Here is a 17,331-nt window from a genome sequence, read left to right as displayed (position 1 = left end):
AAGGACATGTTCATGTGCAGCGGCTTCTAGAATGAGAGGCTCTTAGAGCTGATACAACTTGGCTTCAGGATACTGCCATGGGTTTTTTCTGCCTGAAGAGAAGTAAAGGGGATAATTACAGCAGGAGTTCTTCCCTTAAAGGTTATGGAATTCTTTGTGTTTGGTGTTAGTTTGCTGAGCTTTTATAGAGCAGATGGTACCTGAATATAGACTTTTCAATGTCTTTATACTCTTTGTAGAACTGCTGCTACCTAATGATTATTCTTCTATCCTATAGTATACCCTAGGCAAAATCAAAACTTTGTGTTAAGCTATAAAAACCATAAATCTTCTTGTATGAAGCTGTTCATACTGTAGCCCATATTTGAAAAGTAGCAGTATACTTGTAGGAGGTTCTGAGACGTTTCTGTGTGACTGACTTTCCCATTCAGAGTATCATTTTTACCTGAAGATAAATAGGTGCAAAGAACAAGACAGAGTGACAGGCATAGAGGGATGATGCATGAAGCTTTCTAGAAAATATAATAGTCTTTCTCTTTAGCTTATGCCATGCTCTATGTTAATAAATAGTTTTGAAAGTGTAGTTTACCGGAGTAGACTGTGGGTATCTCAACTTGTCTACCTTTTTTCTTTTTTGCGTGCTAGTCCCCTGCTTCTACAAGTGAAGTCACTTAAGGAAGATCTGCAGAAAGGTATAACTCCAGACTCATAGTATGCCTAATAAAATCATAGACAAAGATTATATGATTGGGCTGTACCTGTGATCGACTAATGCATATATTTTAACACTGTACAAAAAAACAATCAATGCTTTGTCCACTTAGGAATGGAAGGATTATAATTTTATCAGTAAATGAATAGTCAATTTTAAATCTCCTTTTGGTTGAGTAACGTGGATATGGTTTAAACAAAATTGGCTTTTCAGCCTTGAATGTTTGTTTCTGCATCCTCTGACTAGTTGTATATATTTTCTTCTTGCAGGAATTAATTCAGCATAAACTTTTGGTTTGTCATGCCTGCTTTGAATTTAATGACTTAAATTGGGCCAAAGCTGAAAGAAGCTGTTGTCTTTTGCTGATACCTTAAGTGTTTCATGACAGTCTTACTGTGTCGCTTTTGTGCTTGTAAACCACTTGAAACCTTTTGGGGGCGTTCACTTCTCTTGTCGTTTCTCGGTTTTCGGCAGAAACTATAAGTGTGGATCAGACAGTTGCACAAGTGTTTCGACTGCGGCCATACCAGGATGTCCACGTGAATGTTGTTGACCCAAAGGTGTGTGGCTTTGCAACTTTTTTCCATTTGTCCCTTCACTTGGCTCAAATCAGAGCCCTCTGAATTTCAGTCTATAGTAATATTGGAAAAAAAGTTTTTTATTTTTTATTGAAAAGTATTTAGCCTTTTTTCCTAAGATGATGAGGCTTGGGCAATTGAACTTTTTGTTTGTTCCTTGTCTCTTTCTTCTCTCCCTACCATCCCTGCTCTCTTTCTGAAGTCTATGGACCAGCTTCAGCACAGCTTGATAGAAATTTACAGAGATTTCAAATACCTTTAAATTCCAGAAATTCAGGATAATCAGGCAGAGTAAAGAGAAACAGTAAGTAGTCTAGTCAAAAGAAGAGCAGTGGCATGGATTTGCATTATCTGATGCCAGAGATCCTTGTAAGAGAGGCATCTCTTGTAAATGCCCCAACAATCAAAAGAGCTTCAGTCAGAGCTCACTTTCAGTACAAGACAAAAATCTATAGGAAATGAGGCTTCCTCAGTGTCCTGAACAATTGAAGTAATTTGTTTTACTTGTGCTTCCAATTTGCACTGAGACTTGTAGCACAGATTTAGTCCTTGGGCTTCTTCTGGTCATTGTGCACTGGTCTTGCAGCTCACAGTAGTTCCAGGTACACACGCAACTTTGGCAGTTGCTCTGATGGGGCTTACCTTTCATTGTGCATCTGTTAGGACTATTGACTTGCTTTAGAACTGTGCTCCCTGTAACATTTGGTTCCTACCAGAACAGATTGAAGTGTACTACTTATAAACAACCAGTCTAATCTAAGGACTGTTTTGCTTCCGTTTCCCAGGAGGTGACCTTGGACTTGGTGGAGCTGACCTTTAAAGATCAGTATATTGGGCGTGGGGATATGTGGCGACTGAAGAAAAGTTTGGTAAGGCCTCTACTGTCTTCATATGTAGGGTGAAGGAGATTACGTACCTTTTTCTTTCCTTGCTGTAAAAGAAATCAAGTGTTTTACAAAATAAACTAAGGATGAGACCAGTATCAGCAGCTCCTGAGAAACTTACACTAGAAGTGGTACATCAGAGCTGGAGAAATGGATGTAAATGTGTTGCAGAAAAAATTAATCAGTGAATTGGACAGACAAAACCAGTGAAAGTTCCTATGTGTTAGCTCTTTTCACTTGTCTGTTGCAGAGCTTCTGTAGGCTGAGATAGGAGTAGTAAATATTCTCAGCGATTTTCATGATTTTATGGGAGAAGTCAGGTGTTTGAGCATGAATGGATTTTTCTGTAAGTTGATCTGCTCACTCTGAGCCTACTGTTTTTTTTAACATCTGTAACTGTTCTTTCTTAGGTCAGCACATGTGCATATGTCACCCAAAAAGTTGAATTTGCAGGTATCAGGTCAGTGTCTCCTCTGCAGGCTTATTGTTACTTATGACTTCAGATTAATGAGTCCCAAGTATCCAATTGCAGAATGTTCTCTGAAAAATCCTTCATGTTTTATTGTTCTCTTACTCTTCTACAGATATCTGTCTGCACCATGACATGGGGGAAGGTTTCTTCTTTTGATTTGGGGTGGGAGAAACTAACAGCAGGACAGCCAGCCACACTCATTGCTTCTGATAAATGCCAAATATTTTTTCTTTTTCCTCTTGTAATATTTCCTTCCCTTCCCAAGATGTATAAGTAGTTCGAATGAGGGTTATAGCAGTTGCTGTTGAGATGACAAAGGGACAAGGAAACGTGCAGATGCAGAGGGAAACAACTCTTTGTCATCTTTTGAGTTAGAGATCAGGTTTTAACCAGCTTCTACTCTGTCTCCAAGTTGTCCTTGAATGCAGATTTTGGTACATCCCTTATTTGCTCAAATGTTGATTCTCTAATCTTCCTGTCCACTCTGGTTAGCAAACATTCTGCACTTCTTTTCTTCCAGGGCACAGGCAGGTGAACTGTGGGTAAAGAGTGAGAAGGTCACTTGTGGATACATCAGTGAGGACACCAGGGTAAGATTTCAGGGAGCAGGGGAACGGAAGTTGTTCCCTTCCTTTCCTTGCCAGCTTTCTTGTCATTTTATCTAACTTGCAGACTTGTATGGATCATTTGAATTGTCTGTCGTATAAGGTGAAGAATGGCAAAAAATTCAGGAGAATTATTAGTAAACTTCAACTCTTCTGCACTGGCAGCACTAGGAATTACTCAGGCTGTTGAAATGCCAACTTGTTAGAGGGAAAATTCCCTATGATGCAGTGGGCACAATCATAGAAGTTGCTTTGTAGTTAACTTCTGTATTTGGCCCTTTTAGTGACTGTGCCTTGTTTTAAAGATCTTTCATTCCTCTGCAGGTGGTCTTCCGCTCCACTTCTGCCATGGTTTATATTTTTATCCAGATGAGCTGTGAAATGTGGGATTTTGATATTTATGGTATGTAGGTAACTAACCTGCCTGATTGTGAATGTGGATGGCAGCAGCTATCCTTTCTGCTGCTGCTAGAAAGCTGCCACTACTAGAAAACTAAAATATCCTGTCTTTGGCATAGGCCGTGCTCTGAGGTGCGCTGTGGTGCCTTCTTCATTCCTTACTTGTGGTGCCACGCTTTTCTGTCTCCTGGGTATTCCGTAATTTTCCTGTCCCTACGGTATGGCCTGAGTACCATTATCTCAGTGATGAAATCAAGGAGGCCAACTGACTATGAACATTGGAAAGGTTTTCTGTGGATGTGAACATGTTTTGTGATGAGGGCAGGTGGCAAGCCTGTGTGTATTGTGAAGCCAGAAACATGTGGAAGTCCTGTGCAAAGAGGAACTTGATATTTTAGATTCCTTTTCGGCTTAGCAAGGGAGCAAAAACCCTGCCTTAGCCCGGATAGAGTCAGCTAGAAGCATTAAAACTTCAGGCATTAAGAATGAGTCACTTGTCTGTGTCATTGTGCTATTCTTTTTTCTGGCTTAACTCCTACCACTTCCTTTGACCATGTGTTTAGGCATATGTAACTGGGCAACTATTCAAAACTGAGCAGGGGATCTGTTGTGCATGCTATGCCTAGAAGATAGTGCAGGTGCTTTCCCAGCATGCTGTGAATGTGTTGAAAAAATGATTTAAAGGTCACATCCTTTTGACGACAAGAGTTGTGTTTACATCCTCTTAAACAGTCATGCTTTTTAATTTTTTTATCATCTTTGCTTTAGTGATATTGGCATTTATTATGCACACAGCTGCTCTGAGTCTAATAAAAATAATTGTCCTAGAATCCCAGGGTTAAATATACCCCATAGTTGAAGTAACTGCTGTTATTTGATGCTTTGGACATGTTTACTTTGCAGGGGACCTATACTTTGAGAAAGCTGTGAATGGTTTCCTTGCTGACCTCTTCACAAAATGGAAGGTAAATAGCTGACTGAGTTCATCCTGTTCTGAAAGAACAAGTCAGTGCCATCTTAATGAGCCCATTGATGGGCCAGTTTGAGAAAGACCCAGGTTGTTCAGGCAGTGCTACGATTTACAGGACTATGAGGGGTGTCTTCCGAGAGTCAAAAGAATGGTTATTGCAGGTCTGCATTAAATCATACATGTGCTGAGTGACCCCAGTACTCATCTGTTGTATCTGCTCTGTTTGTATTGTACAGTTTTTTTCTGTGGAGGCTCTGACTGGACTAAGGTCACTAAATGTGTCATATGGTTGTGCTTATGCAGCAATGCACAAGTCTGTTTTAAACAATTCTATTTGTTCCAGGACTCAGTTCCACATGTTTTCCTGGTACAGTGAAGTGTGTAATCAGTTTAGTGCTGCTATCTTAGCAGGAAGGGGTTCCAGGTTGTAGTATATGGGCTGGTAATGTGCAACGTTCTTGAAAGTTAATTGCTTCAAACCCAAACAAAGCCTCACTACCTCTTATGGCTGAACAACCCAGAGCTGTCTCCTGCCTCAGTGCATGATCTGGCTCACAACCAGGTACAGCTGCTGCTAGCAGTCTGCAGCAGGCTCGCTGACTTGAGGGAACTGTAGCAGTACTCAAAAAAAGGCATGTGTAAAATCGGCAACCTAAATTGAAAGAAGAGCTAGTCAAGGGAAAAGTCAAATCCTAAATGTGTAACATCTATGCATAGTACAGCTCATGATAGTCCCGAATGTCAAGGAGAGCAGGAGGATGCCCAACAGATGCATATCAGTTTTGTTGTGCTTTTTGTCCATTGAAGAGTTATTAGGAGCCCTGCATGACACGTCTGTAAGATGCCTGCTTTTCTTTTAGTACTGCTACACCATGTTGGAGATGGGCCTGAATGATGCTGGAGCTCCCAGGGTTTTTCAGACTTTTCCTTTCGAGGGATCTGATGACCCGTGTGTCCTTTACAGCTGAACTATGTGCATTAGCACTGTAACTAAATGTTTTAAGTGAAGTTTTAAATTTTTTATTTCTCTGGAATTGTTAGGGGCATCTCTCTAAACAGTAACGAATATCAAAGTGCCATGGGTATGTATAAACAAATTGAATAATCTGCCTGTATTTTTTTAAACAAAAGTTTTGTATCTTGGCAACTACAGAGAGAAGTTTATTTAGAGACTAGTGGAGAGTGCTCCTGTTCAATGTGATGTAGCCTAGCAGCACAGAATCTACAGGACAGACCATTATTTTATTGCATAAAGGCATATACAGCACTCACGCAGATAGATTAATACAACAGTCTGCCTTTTTCTAGTTATTTTGGTCCTAGGTGTGAGAGGGATGAGGGTGTTACTATATGTGTATATACACAGTTTTCTACTGAATGTGACTGTTAAGATTTTCTTTTTTCATCTGTTCTTCCTGGACAGGAGAAGAATTGCAGCCATGAAGTGACAGTGGTTCTATTTTCTAGAACATTTTATGAAGCAAAATCTATAGGTATGTAAATTCTGTATTTACATATTTCTATTTTTAAACCTGTCTCCTTCTGTTCTGAAAGTTGGTCACAGGTTGCCAGTGACTTTTTTCCCCCCCTTTTTTTTTTAATGCCCATGTCCAAAGTATTTCCTGCCAAGCACAGTGGATACACAGCCATTCTTATGAGAAGTACTGCAGTGAAAATCTTACAGAGAAGAATATATGACGGATTTTCCTCCTCATACTCATGCTGCTGTATTGGTTTAAAAGCAATTTTAATATTGTGCAGGAGATATAATATTTTTCAGTGGCTGTTTTTTTTAATGGAAATAACAGCTCCTTACTAGAAAAGATGAGTCGTTTCTACACAAGGGCATAGGATAATACACGCTTTTGCTTCTGTTTCAGATGAGTTTCCTGAAACGCATCGTGCATCAATTCGGCAGGATCATGAAGGAAGATTTTATGAAGATTTTTACAAGTATGTCTTCCTCCCAGTTCTTTCACCTCTTGTCCCACAGTGTATGTGCAGCCTGTGTAGAGAATGTGTTATTAACTGTAGGACTTTGCAAGGAATTAAGATAGTGAAAAACATCTGTGTCTGACAGCAAATTGATGAGTAGTCCCCATTCCATCTGTGAGTTCACACCCATATTTGCTAAGTCAGTCTTCCATGTGCATGTGAGTATTGTGTTACCTGTGCTCTACTGGAAATGCCAATAAACTTGTAAGTTCTGTAGTGTTTGGAGTAGGTTTTGCATACAGCTTGGCTATTTCTCAGATCTTTACATTCTTGAGTAGTCAAAGCACAGATGATGCCATTGCTGAAGCCACAAGTGTTTCCAGTTAGGTACTGGAGCAGTTTTGGCTGATGGTCACAACAGATGAAGCTGTCAAAACTGTCACTTGATTCTGAGCTTGGACTTCTTACCGATCTTGCTCCTTTGCAGAACAGTGATGCTATTTGACATACAATGTTGACCACTTGTTTGGAAGTGAGAGATTATTTTGGCTGGGGATGTGCCCAGCTTTGTATGTGCATCTACACCTTGGTGATTGCTACAAGTATGCAGTAGTTCTAATGTGCTTCCTTGCAAAAGGAAGAAATACCTTTTTGTGCATTCCTTTTTCTATAGTTTGTTCATCCCTTCTCACTTCCCTTCATGATCCTTATTAAATTGTGCTCTTTCTAGAGTTGTAGTTCAGAATGAGAGACGAGAAGAGTGGACCTCATTGCTTGTGACCATTAAAAAGCTTTTCATCCAGTATCCTGTGTTGGTACGACTGGAGCAAGCAGGTAAAGGAACCCTTTTTTATCATGATTTTGCCTTTCCCTCTCCTTCTCATGTTTAAATTCCCTAATTTCAGTTGGAGTCTGGTGTTGTACTCCGTAGTGCTCTCTTGGCTAGGCTGTTTTGTTAGGTCTCTCTGTGAGATATACCAGTACCAATTTTTCTTATAATTTGGTGGAGTGATCGGATTTACTACAAATAGTTGTGTATGTTTGTTTGTTTTAAAAGCTAGTTTATACAGAGATTATGATTTTTTTCTTCTTTTCCTTCTGAACACTTGTCCAGAGGGCTTTCCTCCTGGTTACAATTCTACCTCAGCACAAGGGAACTACCTGGAGGCCATAAATCTTTCATTCAATGGTAAGTTATGAACAATGGATGAAAATATACAGGGGAAGAACCATTAAAGCAGCTGCCAATAAATGGGTGTGGACTTGTGTTGCCTGTTCCTTAAAGCTGTGAAGAGAAGGGGAAAGTTAGGTGGTTAAGTTATTGTTTTCAGCCTTAGAAAAAATTGTCTTGTGTGCCTCTTGAAAACCAGTGGCTCTCAAATAACTGAGTATTGGGTATTTCAGGCTTCAGGAACCATTTACAGGGCCTTGTTAGGATGAAACTTATTTAGCTGTGTATAAGAACCTCTTTGAATAGAAGTTGAAATGTTAAATTACAGAAGCATTTCAAAATCAGGGTAGATCAAATGTGGTTTCGTTGAAGCTGATCCATCTTTTTTAGCAGGGAGATGGATTTAACAGGCTGGAAGGGCTCTCCAGAGATCTACTTTTTGTGATTCTGTACATCAGACGTTCTTTCACCGTAATGGCTGTCCTGTTGCTCCCGTGGGGGGGAGCATGGGATGTTATTTTAAATGATTAGTAATGGATTTTACCTTGCTGGGTTTTTTGGGGGGTGTTGTTTGTTGATTTTGGGGGGGGGGGTTGAGATGTCATAAAGGAAACACTAAGCATATGAGAAAAAAACTCCTATTGATTTATCTGGTTCCCATCTTCTCTTCTGCTCTAACTCCTCTCTCTCCTGTAGCTTTATTAACATCTATTGATTGGACAAGGCTATATACAAGCCCTCTCATACTTGCATGTGCTTTGTGGAAACTTGTTTAATATCACTGCTACCTGTCACCTCCCTTGCTCTGAAAAAAAACCCCATCTGGCATCTTTTTTCTCTGAAAGTATTCCCTAATTCTTTCTCTTAGTGTTTGACAAGCATTACATAAATCGGAACTTCGATCGGACTGGCCAGATGTCTGTGGTTATCACACCTGGTGTGGGCGTATTTGAAGTTGATCGACTCCTTATGATTCTCACCAAACAGCGGATGATAGACAATGGTAAATAACTAGCAATACTGTGCATTCTTTATGAAGGCAAAGGTATATTTGGAAAAGCTCTAGCCTTTTATTGCTATGAAAAAATACCTATTGTAACTTTACTATTCTGGGAAGAGGGGTTACAGCTGGAAGATTTCTGTCTGCACTCCATGCTGGAATGGGCAGATTTTCAGGGAACTTACAGGCATTTGATTTCTTCCGTTTGTGATAGAGAATTTAATCTGTCCATGTAGACCTTTCCCTTCTAGGATAATCTTGCATGACTGGCATTTGTTTAGAAGACACGTTTCTTATATCCCCACTGGCACTGTTGGTTTGTAACCATACCATGGGACTGTTAGCTACTGTTTTCAGTATAATTGCATCTTAAAATCTGTTATGAATACAGATTGGGCCTTCAGCTCAAATTGATGATCTGTTTTGGCTTAGCATATCTGTCCTGCTTGGTAGATAGATGAACCCTACTGGTCTTTGTTTACAGGGATAGGTGTGGACTTGGTGTGCATGGGAGAACAACCATTGCATGCTGTACCGCTCTTTAAGGTAATGCATGCTTCGTTTCCCTTCCCTTTGCTCCTGCTAGAAATGTTACTCATTTTGTGACTACCTAGACACAACTAATTGTTACGGTTCTGAATTGCTTTTGCAGCTCCATAATCGCTGTGGACCTGGTGACTCCAGATTGGGTGATGACTATAATATTCCACATTGGATAAACCATAGGTAGGTGAACTCTTATCAGCCTTTGCTAAACACTTCTTTGCTTTCCTCTTTATAATCTGTTGAATTCTCTTTCTTCTTCCATTGTTTATTTTCTCTGCTCTCCTTGTGAAGCAAAGACATACATCACAATAGTCTTGCAGAACTGGGAATGTTCTTGCAGAACTCTGGGCATTAATGCCCACTATCAGAGATGTCAGGCAGTTTGCAGGAGGAAAGGTCTTGATCTTAAGCTCTCTTTCCAGCTAACTTAGTTCTAGCCTTTAGCTCTGCTCGGAGGAAGTCAGGAAGCTAAATGAAAAATACAGTCGTTTCAACTAGATTGGTTATTAGTGAAAACAAATACATCCCAAATGAACTGTTATGATAGAGAAAATGTGGGTAACATGGATAAATGTTGGAACAGTTGGCAGGAAACACTGAGGCTCAGTGTTACACTGCTTCAAGATATGGTAGGTTTGTTTCCTTTCTGCTTTCTTTTAAACATTCTGTGCTATAATGCTTTCTATTCTTTCCCTACACATAGAGATCAGGGCTCTGGATGAAAATTACCTTCTCAGTCCTTGTTCTGCTGTAGGATTTTATCTTTTCTCTCTTTTTCCCTTCTCTTTTTTTCTCTCTTTTAATACCTCGTTCTGTCTGCACACATTGATTAACTGTCCTGACCAATTACTATTCAGGGGTTGCTTGTGTCTGCTATTTCCAACTGGCTGGAAGGCATCTGATCTTTGCCATAGATGAATGAGGTGTTTGAAGGCAGGATTTGAAAGATTCAGATGATAAGAAGCCGATCTTAATCAATAAATTATTTCAAATGGGAGGAGGTCTGTCGTTTTCAGGCAGCTGTTGTGAGTCATTACTGTCATACAAGTTAGGGAGAGTTGTGTAAACTGCGCAGTACTGTATGGAGAGTGAGGGTGGATATCTGTCTGTGGAAGGAGGAAGTGAACTGGGGAATGCAGGTGCAAGCACATTAAGAGGAGGTCTAGACTGAGCCTGTATGGGAATCAGAGGCTGGTTTTCAAGGGAAGAGTAACTTCTTTCAAGTTAACTATTTGTCAGTGTTTCCATATGCTGGCTTATGCAGAGAAAGGTATCCCCTTTTGTCTGGCTAATAGCTAGCTCAAATTCACAGGCTGTTTGTTGTGTAGCTAATCAACTATGTTCAGTTCTTTTTTTTCTTCAGTTTCTACACATCCAAAAGCCAGCTCCTGTGTAACAGCTTCACTCCACGGATCAAGCTGGCAGGAAGGAAAGTAGGTATCTTTCTGATTTAGCTTTTCTTCTTACTAGCTTGTCAGATACCTTTTCTCAGCCAAGCATCAGAATCTTTCTAGCAAGTACTGAAGCTGTAACTAAGTTTCCACATTAAAAGACAGTGGAAGCAAAGCTGTAATTATTATTTTGGGGATTATGAATGAGGGATTAGTTTGTAGGTCTTTCCATCTAGGATGAAACCAGGTGAGAAAAGTTTTAACCACTATAAAAATAAGGAGTTTTGTTCTGTAATTAAGAACTCCATGGAGAGGAAGAAAGCTGTTGGCAAACCTGTGGTTTTTTACGCAGGTTTGTGACCGAGTATCAGTATTTAATACTTCTGAAGTGGTCTGGCTGCATTGCTGAGTCAGCAGGATAAGCTTTCAGTCTGATGCTAGATTGTACTGGGGGATATTTGATATTTCCTTAGAACATACTGACTGTCTCCCTCCTCTCTGTCTTTTCTCTTGCTCTTTTTTTTTTTTGTTTGTTTGTTTTTTTGGTTACTTCATGCTTCCTTTGTTGGACCTTGCAGCCGCTGACTGAGAAAGCAAAAAATAACCGAGATGCCTGTGAGTAATTCTTTTCTGAATGATCTGTCCCACTGACTCCCAAACAAAAACCCAGCTGTGATAAGACCATGACATTTCAGGAACAACACTATTGATAAGATGCAGAAAAGGACAATTGCAGAAAACCATCAAAATGATGTAGTTGTTATCCAGGAGTTAATGTGCCTGTGTTGATTGTCTTCTCGGCAAATAACTAATACGGAGGGGTGAGTTTGTCCTGGCTGCTTCTCACCTGGCCAGAGGAGTAGATGGTATCAAGCTGGTGTGCTAGCGGTGCTGTTCATGGGAGTGGGACAGGAGGGCATTCACTGGCTTGGGATGTTGTCAGTGGTATGGCCACAGAATTACAGTGGGAGAAGCCTGCATTCTTCTCATACTACCTCATTTCAGGAGGGTGTACAATCTGTAAATAAGGCAGTCCATTCTTTCAAAGATGCTTTAAAATGTGCAGTTCTCTCATGAGGGAACTCGAGGCATCTGTTCATCCAAGGATTAATTTGTTGATTATTAATTTAATGTTTTGGATATATGGGGGAAAAATATTAAGGTCTCAGCAACCCTGATTCAGAGGCATTAACTTTGATAATTCAGCTGCTCCAGCTGTTCTGCTCATGAGACTTCTGTGTGTGATTTCTGTTGGAATAGATGCTTTTCTTAGTGGTGAGCGTTGGATACTTCCAGCTTGCAGATCCTGAACGTTCTTGAAAGAGGTTCCAGTGCTATATGATTTTTATTTCAGCATTAGGGGCTCCAAAAGATGCTGAGAATGCCCTGCCTATCCAGGTAGATTATGATGGCTATGATGCTCAGGTGTTCAGACTGCCAGGCCCATCCAGAGCCCAGCGCTGTACCACTTTCAGGTAAGAGGCTTATGAGTGTGCTAGTTCTAGAGTAGCCATGTTACGGTGCATTTCTTGATGCATAAAGTGCTTTGAGAAATGTAAGGAGAATTAAGAACTACATGCTTACAATTGAACAAAAAGCTTTATCTGTATTTATAGCTAGTTGTCTGGTATTTTACTTCTAAGATAGGAATCTAAGAAGCATAAGTGTACTTTTTCCTTACATCTTTGATTTTCTTTGAAGTAGAATGAAGCTAGTCATCCTTGCTAAGTTCCTAGCAGATTTTGAAAGCTAAGTAAGAAAGTACTTGCACAGAGTTGTAGAAATAGCATTAATTTCAGCACCAGTTACTAAGCAGTGCATCAATGTAGAGCGGTATAGTGAGAATCTTCCCTGAAAATGATGCCTTTGTGAATGAAAGAAGAAACAGATGAGCTGAGTACAGGTTCTCAAATATTCCACAGCCTTTCATCTGAGAAGAAAGGCTAATTATTCTCAGGTCTTGGCCAAGTTCATTGAAAAACTTATAAATGTCAGTGATTTTTCAGGAATATGGGATTGATGAACTTGTTTTGAAGTATTTTTTTGCTTCCCTTCTTTCAGCAGTATTGCCTAAATCTGAGGAAGCTGTGCCTGTGGACTTAACTTGTTAATATGAGCAGCCTATAGCAATCCATGCTGGAAAATGGCAGTACAGTTTAATGTAGTTAATAATTCCAAGTAGTTTCCCTATAGCTGCGTTCCTAGCACTGTAGGCTCAGGTCTAGTATCTTCTAGACCACGTCTGTATTACCAGCTTGGTGTGGTGTCTGTAGAATTGCGTAGTCAAGCATGCTTTTTTCACAGCCCTTATGCTGGAAGCATTTATGATGCACAAAAGTATGTAGCACCCACATAGTCAAAAAATAGCAATAGCTTCCTTGTAGTCCTCTTCTTGAGTTCACCTGCTGGGTATTGAGTTTCTTACATGGCTTGGGTCTGTTCAAGCCCCTTGATAACCCAGGAATTAATCTCTTTTTCATATCACTGGACATATCTGTTTGTTTTCAGCAGGTCTGTGAGAGAGAGAGAAAGTCGTACCCGAAAGAGCTCTAGTTCCTATGATGTGTCATGCAGCCCTTCCCTGCAGAGCCGCACGCTGCCCCCAGAGGAGGTGAGGAGCCAGGCTTCTGATGACAGCTCACTGGGCAAGATCTCCAACATCCTGATGATCCCACGGCCTCATCTGCACCAGTGTGAAGTCAGCAGCTCTTTGGGCTATACCAGCACCAGAGGTCAGCCTAAGGCAGATGGGAAAGTACCTTAGGTGGTGAGAGGGGAGAGAGAAGATGGAAGTTTGTGTTGGCCGCTGCTGGCCAGAACAGGGAAGATGGTGCTTATATTAGCATTCATGGTACATCTTTTCCACAGCTCCAGCTGTGGCTGAGTGTGCGTTCTCCCTTCTTTATCCTTGTCCAATTCCATTGCTTTTTTTCTTTTTTTAATTGGCTTGTCCTAAATACAAGTGTCCTGACACTGATTTGCTTTTTTCCCTTGTCTATTGCCTTCTTTAATATTTGACTGTTCTCCTGTGCCTACCTGCAAATGTGGGCGTACACGAGTAACTTTATTATCCAGGTCACCTATAATCTGTCAAATGAGAGTTAGCCTTAGTCGTGAGCCCTGGGGAACCCTGCTTATAACTTCTCTCTGTGGGGATTTGTTGTCACTGAGAGTCACTTTCTGGACCCTTCCTTTTGACAATGTACTACTGAACTAGCTTGATGTTAGCAGTGCTGGCAGTCTCCTTTTTTTCCTACCAATTTAATTTTGTTCTTAAGACAGTATGTGGTATCTTCCACAAACTCAACTAATTTCTAAGTAAATTGTATTCCTCCTATCACTGCTTGATCTGTAGAATTCTATCCTTGAAGGCTCTTCAGTGTTTTTTTTTCATGTCATGCTGTATGACAACTGATACCATATTTATCCTGTTACAGGAACTGGATTTACTGCTGTGGAACTGCCATCACACAGTATACTTCACATTACTTTTAGCTTTCATGTTTTCCCCTGCTGTCAGTTAATACACACATTTATTATTATTATTATTATTTTTTATTTCTATTACTCCTTTGGTTTGAAGGATATTCTTGTGACCCAGCTGAAGGTGTACAACTGGATGGGGATGCATGTGGAGTAGGACTGGTGAGGAGAGAAGAGTCAGAGTAACTGAGGTTTTTCACATGTTCTAGTCGGCAATATAGAGTGGCAAATGAGACCCTTCCTTCTCTTTGGGATTTCCATTTGCTGAACAGAGTAACTGCTACTTAGTCATCTGGTATATTTCTCCTGTTTCTAAATAACTGCACTTCTGTTCTACATTGAATAGTAACACCTAACTAGTAGCTTGCTGAGATAATGTCCTATAACTTCTGGGAGTAATCCCTTATTTCAGTGGTCAAATCTGAATGTTACAAAAAAGGGCTATGTTGCTCAGTTGTGGCTTCTGCTGTGTCTTTGTACTCATCCTGAAGTTTCTGGTGTGTCAGTCTTGATTTCTCAGGAATTCTCAAAGCTCTGAGTAATTCTTCATAGTTGACTTAGCAAGTGGTTTCTTTATGGCTTCATTTAGTATAAAGTGACACAGTATGCAGCAGTGCTGTAATGGCAGATGAAATAATACTCTTTCTTGTCTGGATTCTGGTTTACGTTGTAACTTGCAGACAGGATTGAAATTGCTTTCAGCTTCTCTTCCTGCCTACTCCTCAGCTCTCCTTATTTCCACTTACCCTGGGGAATCTTTATATCCCTAAGCAGTTCATTCTCTTTTGCTTGGCTTCTGTGTGATCTCATGCTGACTTTAAGTTGTGTTTTCTAGATGTCCTTGAGAACATGCTGGAGTCTCAGCAACGTGACTCCAGTGCCCCTGGGAGGTTCCATGTTGGCAGTGCAGAATCCATGCTGCATGTTCGGCCTGGGGGATATACACCCCAGCGAGCACTGATAAACCCGTTTGCCCCATCCCGCATGCCCATGAAACTTACATCTAACAGGAGGCGCTGGATGCACACTTTTCCTGTGGGTAAGTCTGTTTCATAGCATATTAGATTGCTGTACTTTTTCCTTGTCCAAGCGTTAACACAACAAGAGAGTCAATGTCAACTCTGGCATCTTGAAGTACTCTGCACTGTTAAAGATGCTGAACTAAGCGCATAGGCTTGATAAATCAGAGATCCTTTTTTCAAAGATGTTACCATCTATTGGCAAGCTTGCAGCATAAGGTATTGTGGAACAATCTTGTAGAAGATGGAGGCTGTTGAAGTGAATCATAACTATAATCTGAGTTGACTTTCAGATGCTTGAACTGTTCTCACATTTCCTTAGTGCCTTGTAAGCAGGCCCTCCAAAACATTTGAAAGAATATTCTGCTTCACTGGCTTCAGAGAAGATGCCAGAGGTTCAAGTCTTTGAAAATTTTGTAAATATGATTTCTTAACTTCCATTAGTTAGCGTTGCATGTGTTGTTGACAAAAGGAGGGCACAGGCAACTGAGTAATCAATGCAGATGTGGTGATTAATGATCAAACTGTAACTGCTTAGGTCCGTCAGGAGAAGCTATCCAGATCCATCATCAAACCCGTCAGAATATGGCAGAAATGCAGGGCAATGGGCAGCAGGATTTGACACATTCCTCTGCTGAGCTGCTGGAGCTGGCTTACCATGAGGCAACTGGCAGGTGAGGTCCTTAGGATGAATCTGTGTAGACTTTGCGTGAACATCCCTTTTCCTTAAAATTTTATCTGTGTTACAGTAAGGCAGTTACAGGTTGTGATCTTTAAACTTAGTAATATGTTGTGCCAGTGCCACATATGCAGTATATACCTTTATTTTGAGATATAAAGCTCTTCTGGCAAGGCTGGTGATGGTTTTTTACCTCCCCTAATTTTGGGAAGGTGGTAGTTTATCACAGAGTTTGCAGTGCACAGGCGATACAGTGCATCATTCATGGAACTGTTAAAAATTGCCTTATAAGAGCCTGTGCCTTTATTCTTATTATCCCAGTAGCTGTGCCCTTCATCCCAGAATAGAACATTTTTTAGCACAGGGCACAGCTTTGCCTTGCAGAAACTGCTGAGCAATTTCAGTGCTATCCATTCAGTCCTGTTTTCTCCAGGCTGGTGAGAAATATAGCCATGATAAACATTGGGGATGGATTGCAAATGAAAGTACCTGTGTTCATAAACTAGTTTTCTTTTAAAAACCAAACTTTGGTCAGTGTTGGGAGCCTATATTGATTGTTGGCTCTGAGAAGTGAAAAAGATGCCAATGTTACAGGGTTTGGCGTGGCTGTAGGGTGGCTGTTTTTACAGTGAGATAAATGAGATTGTTCACTTCACCTAGGCCATTTTCCAAGCTACACAGTTGTTCTCCAGTTTCCAGATACTCTCTTACCTGTTTATCTGATTATGCTTTTATTAACAACATTCTGTCCATGTTTTTCACTCATTTTTACATGTTGTTTACCAAAACCATTTGGTAGCTTTTAATCGTTGACTTCGGTATCTTTCCTGCTATGTGTCTCTTTCCTCTTGCATGCTTGTAGAAATTAATGTTATATTTCTGGATGTCCAGGTTGAGTGAGGACACTGCTGTATCCTCTGCCTTTTTAATTTTCAGGGTTTTTTTTCCTGCTATGTTCAAGCAGTCCTTCAGGAAATTGCACTGCCTAATTATTCTTTCATGCTTCTTTTTTTTTTTTTCTTTCCTTTTATAGGGAAGTTGTTATCCTATCTTATACTTTGTATTGTCCTTTAGAATACTCTAATCTCTTTCTGTTGCATAATTTTAATTTTGTTCCCTAATTCTATTAAAAAAAAAATTGCCTTTTTATTACTTCCTAAGTACATCCTAGTGTGCTGAAGCGTCTTGTCATTAATGCCAATCTCATGTGTCATATTCCTGATAATTCTTTTTCTGAATCTCTTTGTTGTCTCTTTAGATGATGTACTCATCCAAAGCAATTTTCTCAGTCTGGAATATTGGTTTTATAGACCATGAAATCAGATCTGTAAATAACTAGCTAAGTTTTATTTCTCTCCTGGGAGGTATACGAATAGCTGGAACTCCACTGTCCTGCAAAGGTGATGCATTGGCTGTTGTTAGAGGCAAAGAACATGGACAGATCCGGAATATTGTTACAGCCTTCTCTGTGCTGCTTTTGTGTCTGT

The 17,331-nt window shown here is 40.3% G+C and overlaps 1 protein-coding gene across 11 annotated transcripts in view; it reads left to right on the top strand.

Annotated features, from left to right (window-relative positions):
• The window catches only part of DEPDC5 (DEP domain containing 5, GATOR1 subcomplex subunit), a 47,373-nt gene that overhangs the window by 2,255 nt on the left and 27,787 nt on the right, over positions 1 to 17,331 (top strand). For 7 of the 11 annotated variants that reach the window (XR_008745716.1, XM_055795394.1, XM_055795389.1 and 4 more), the window contains exons 4-23: positions 646 to 692; positions 1,187 to 1,272; positions 2,076 to 2,159; positions 2,585 to 2,634; positions 3,167 to 3,236; positions 3,576 to 3,654; positions 4,554 to 4,615; positions 6,044 to 6,113; positions 6,501 to 6,573; positions 7,286 to 7,389; positions 7,670 to 7,744; positions 8,595 to 8,729; positions 9,211 to 9,272; positions 9,379 to 9,452; positions 10,636 to 10,705; positions 11,242 to 11,278; positions 12,018 to 12,138; positions 13,172 to 13,395; positions 14,982 to 15,185; positions 15,704 to 15,839. Coding sequence is in view for 10 of the 11 variants with exons in the window: in XM_055795394.1 (XP_055651369.1) it covers positions 646 to 692; positions 1,187 to 1,272; positions 2,076 to 2,159; positions 2,585 to 2,634; positions 3,167 to 3,236; positions 3,576 to 3,654; positions 4,554 to 4,615; positions 6,044 to 6,113; positions 6,501 to 6,573; positions 7,286 to 7,389; positions 7,670 to 7,744; positions 8,595 to 8,729; positions 9,211 to 9,272; positions 9,379 to 9,452; positions 10,636 to 10,705; positions 11,242 to 11,278; positions 12,018 to 12,138; positions 13,172 to 13,395; positions 14,982 to 15,185; positions 15,704 to 15,839 (1,863 nt within the window). In the remaining variant the exon portion in view is untranslated. The remainder of the gene's footprint in view (positions 1 to 645; positions 693 to 1,186; positions 1,273 to 2,075; positions 2,160 to 2,584; positions 2,635 to 3,166; positions 3,237 to 3,575; positions 3,655 to 4,553; positions 4,616 to 6,043; positions 6,114 to 6,500; positions 6,574 to 7,285; positions 7,390 to 7,669; positions 7,745 to 8,594; positions 8,730 to 9,210; positions 9,273 to 9,378; positions 9,453 to 10,635; positions 10,706 to 11,241; positions 11,279 to 12,017; positions 12,139 to 13,171; positions 13,396 to 14,981; positions 15,186 to 15,703; positions 15,840 to 17,331) is intronic. The other 4 variants (XM_055795395.1, XM_055795390.1, XM_055795393.1 and 1 more) reach the window with 1 other exon arrangement.

This window comes from Falco peregrinus, chromosome 2 (genome assembly GCF_023634155.1).
Source record: "Falco peregrinus isolate bFalPer1 chromosome 2, bFalPer1.pri, whole genome shotgun sequence".
In the NCBI taxonomy this organism is placed as follows: Eukaryota; Metazoa; Chordata; class Aves; order Falconiformes; family Falconidae; genus Falco; species Falco peregrinus.
This window is presented reverse-complemented; position numbering and strand designations above follow the sequence as displayed.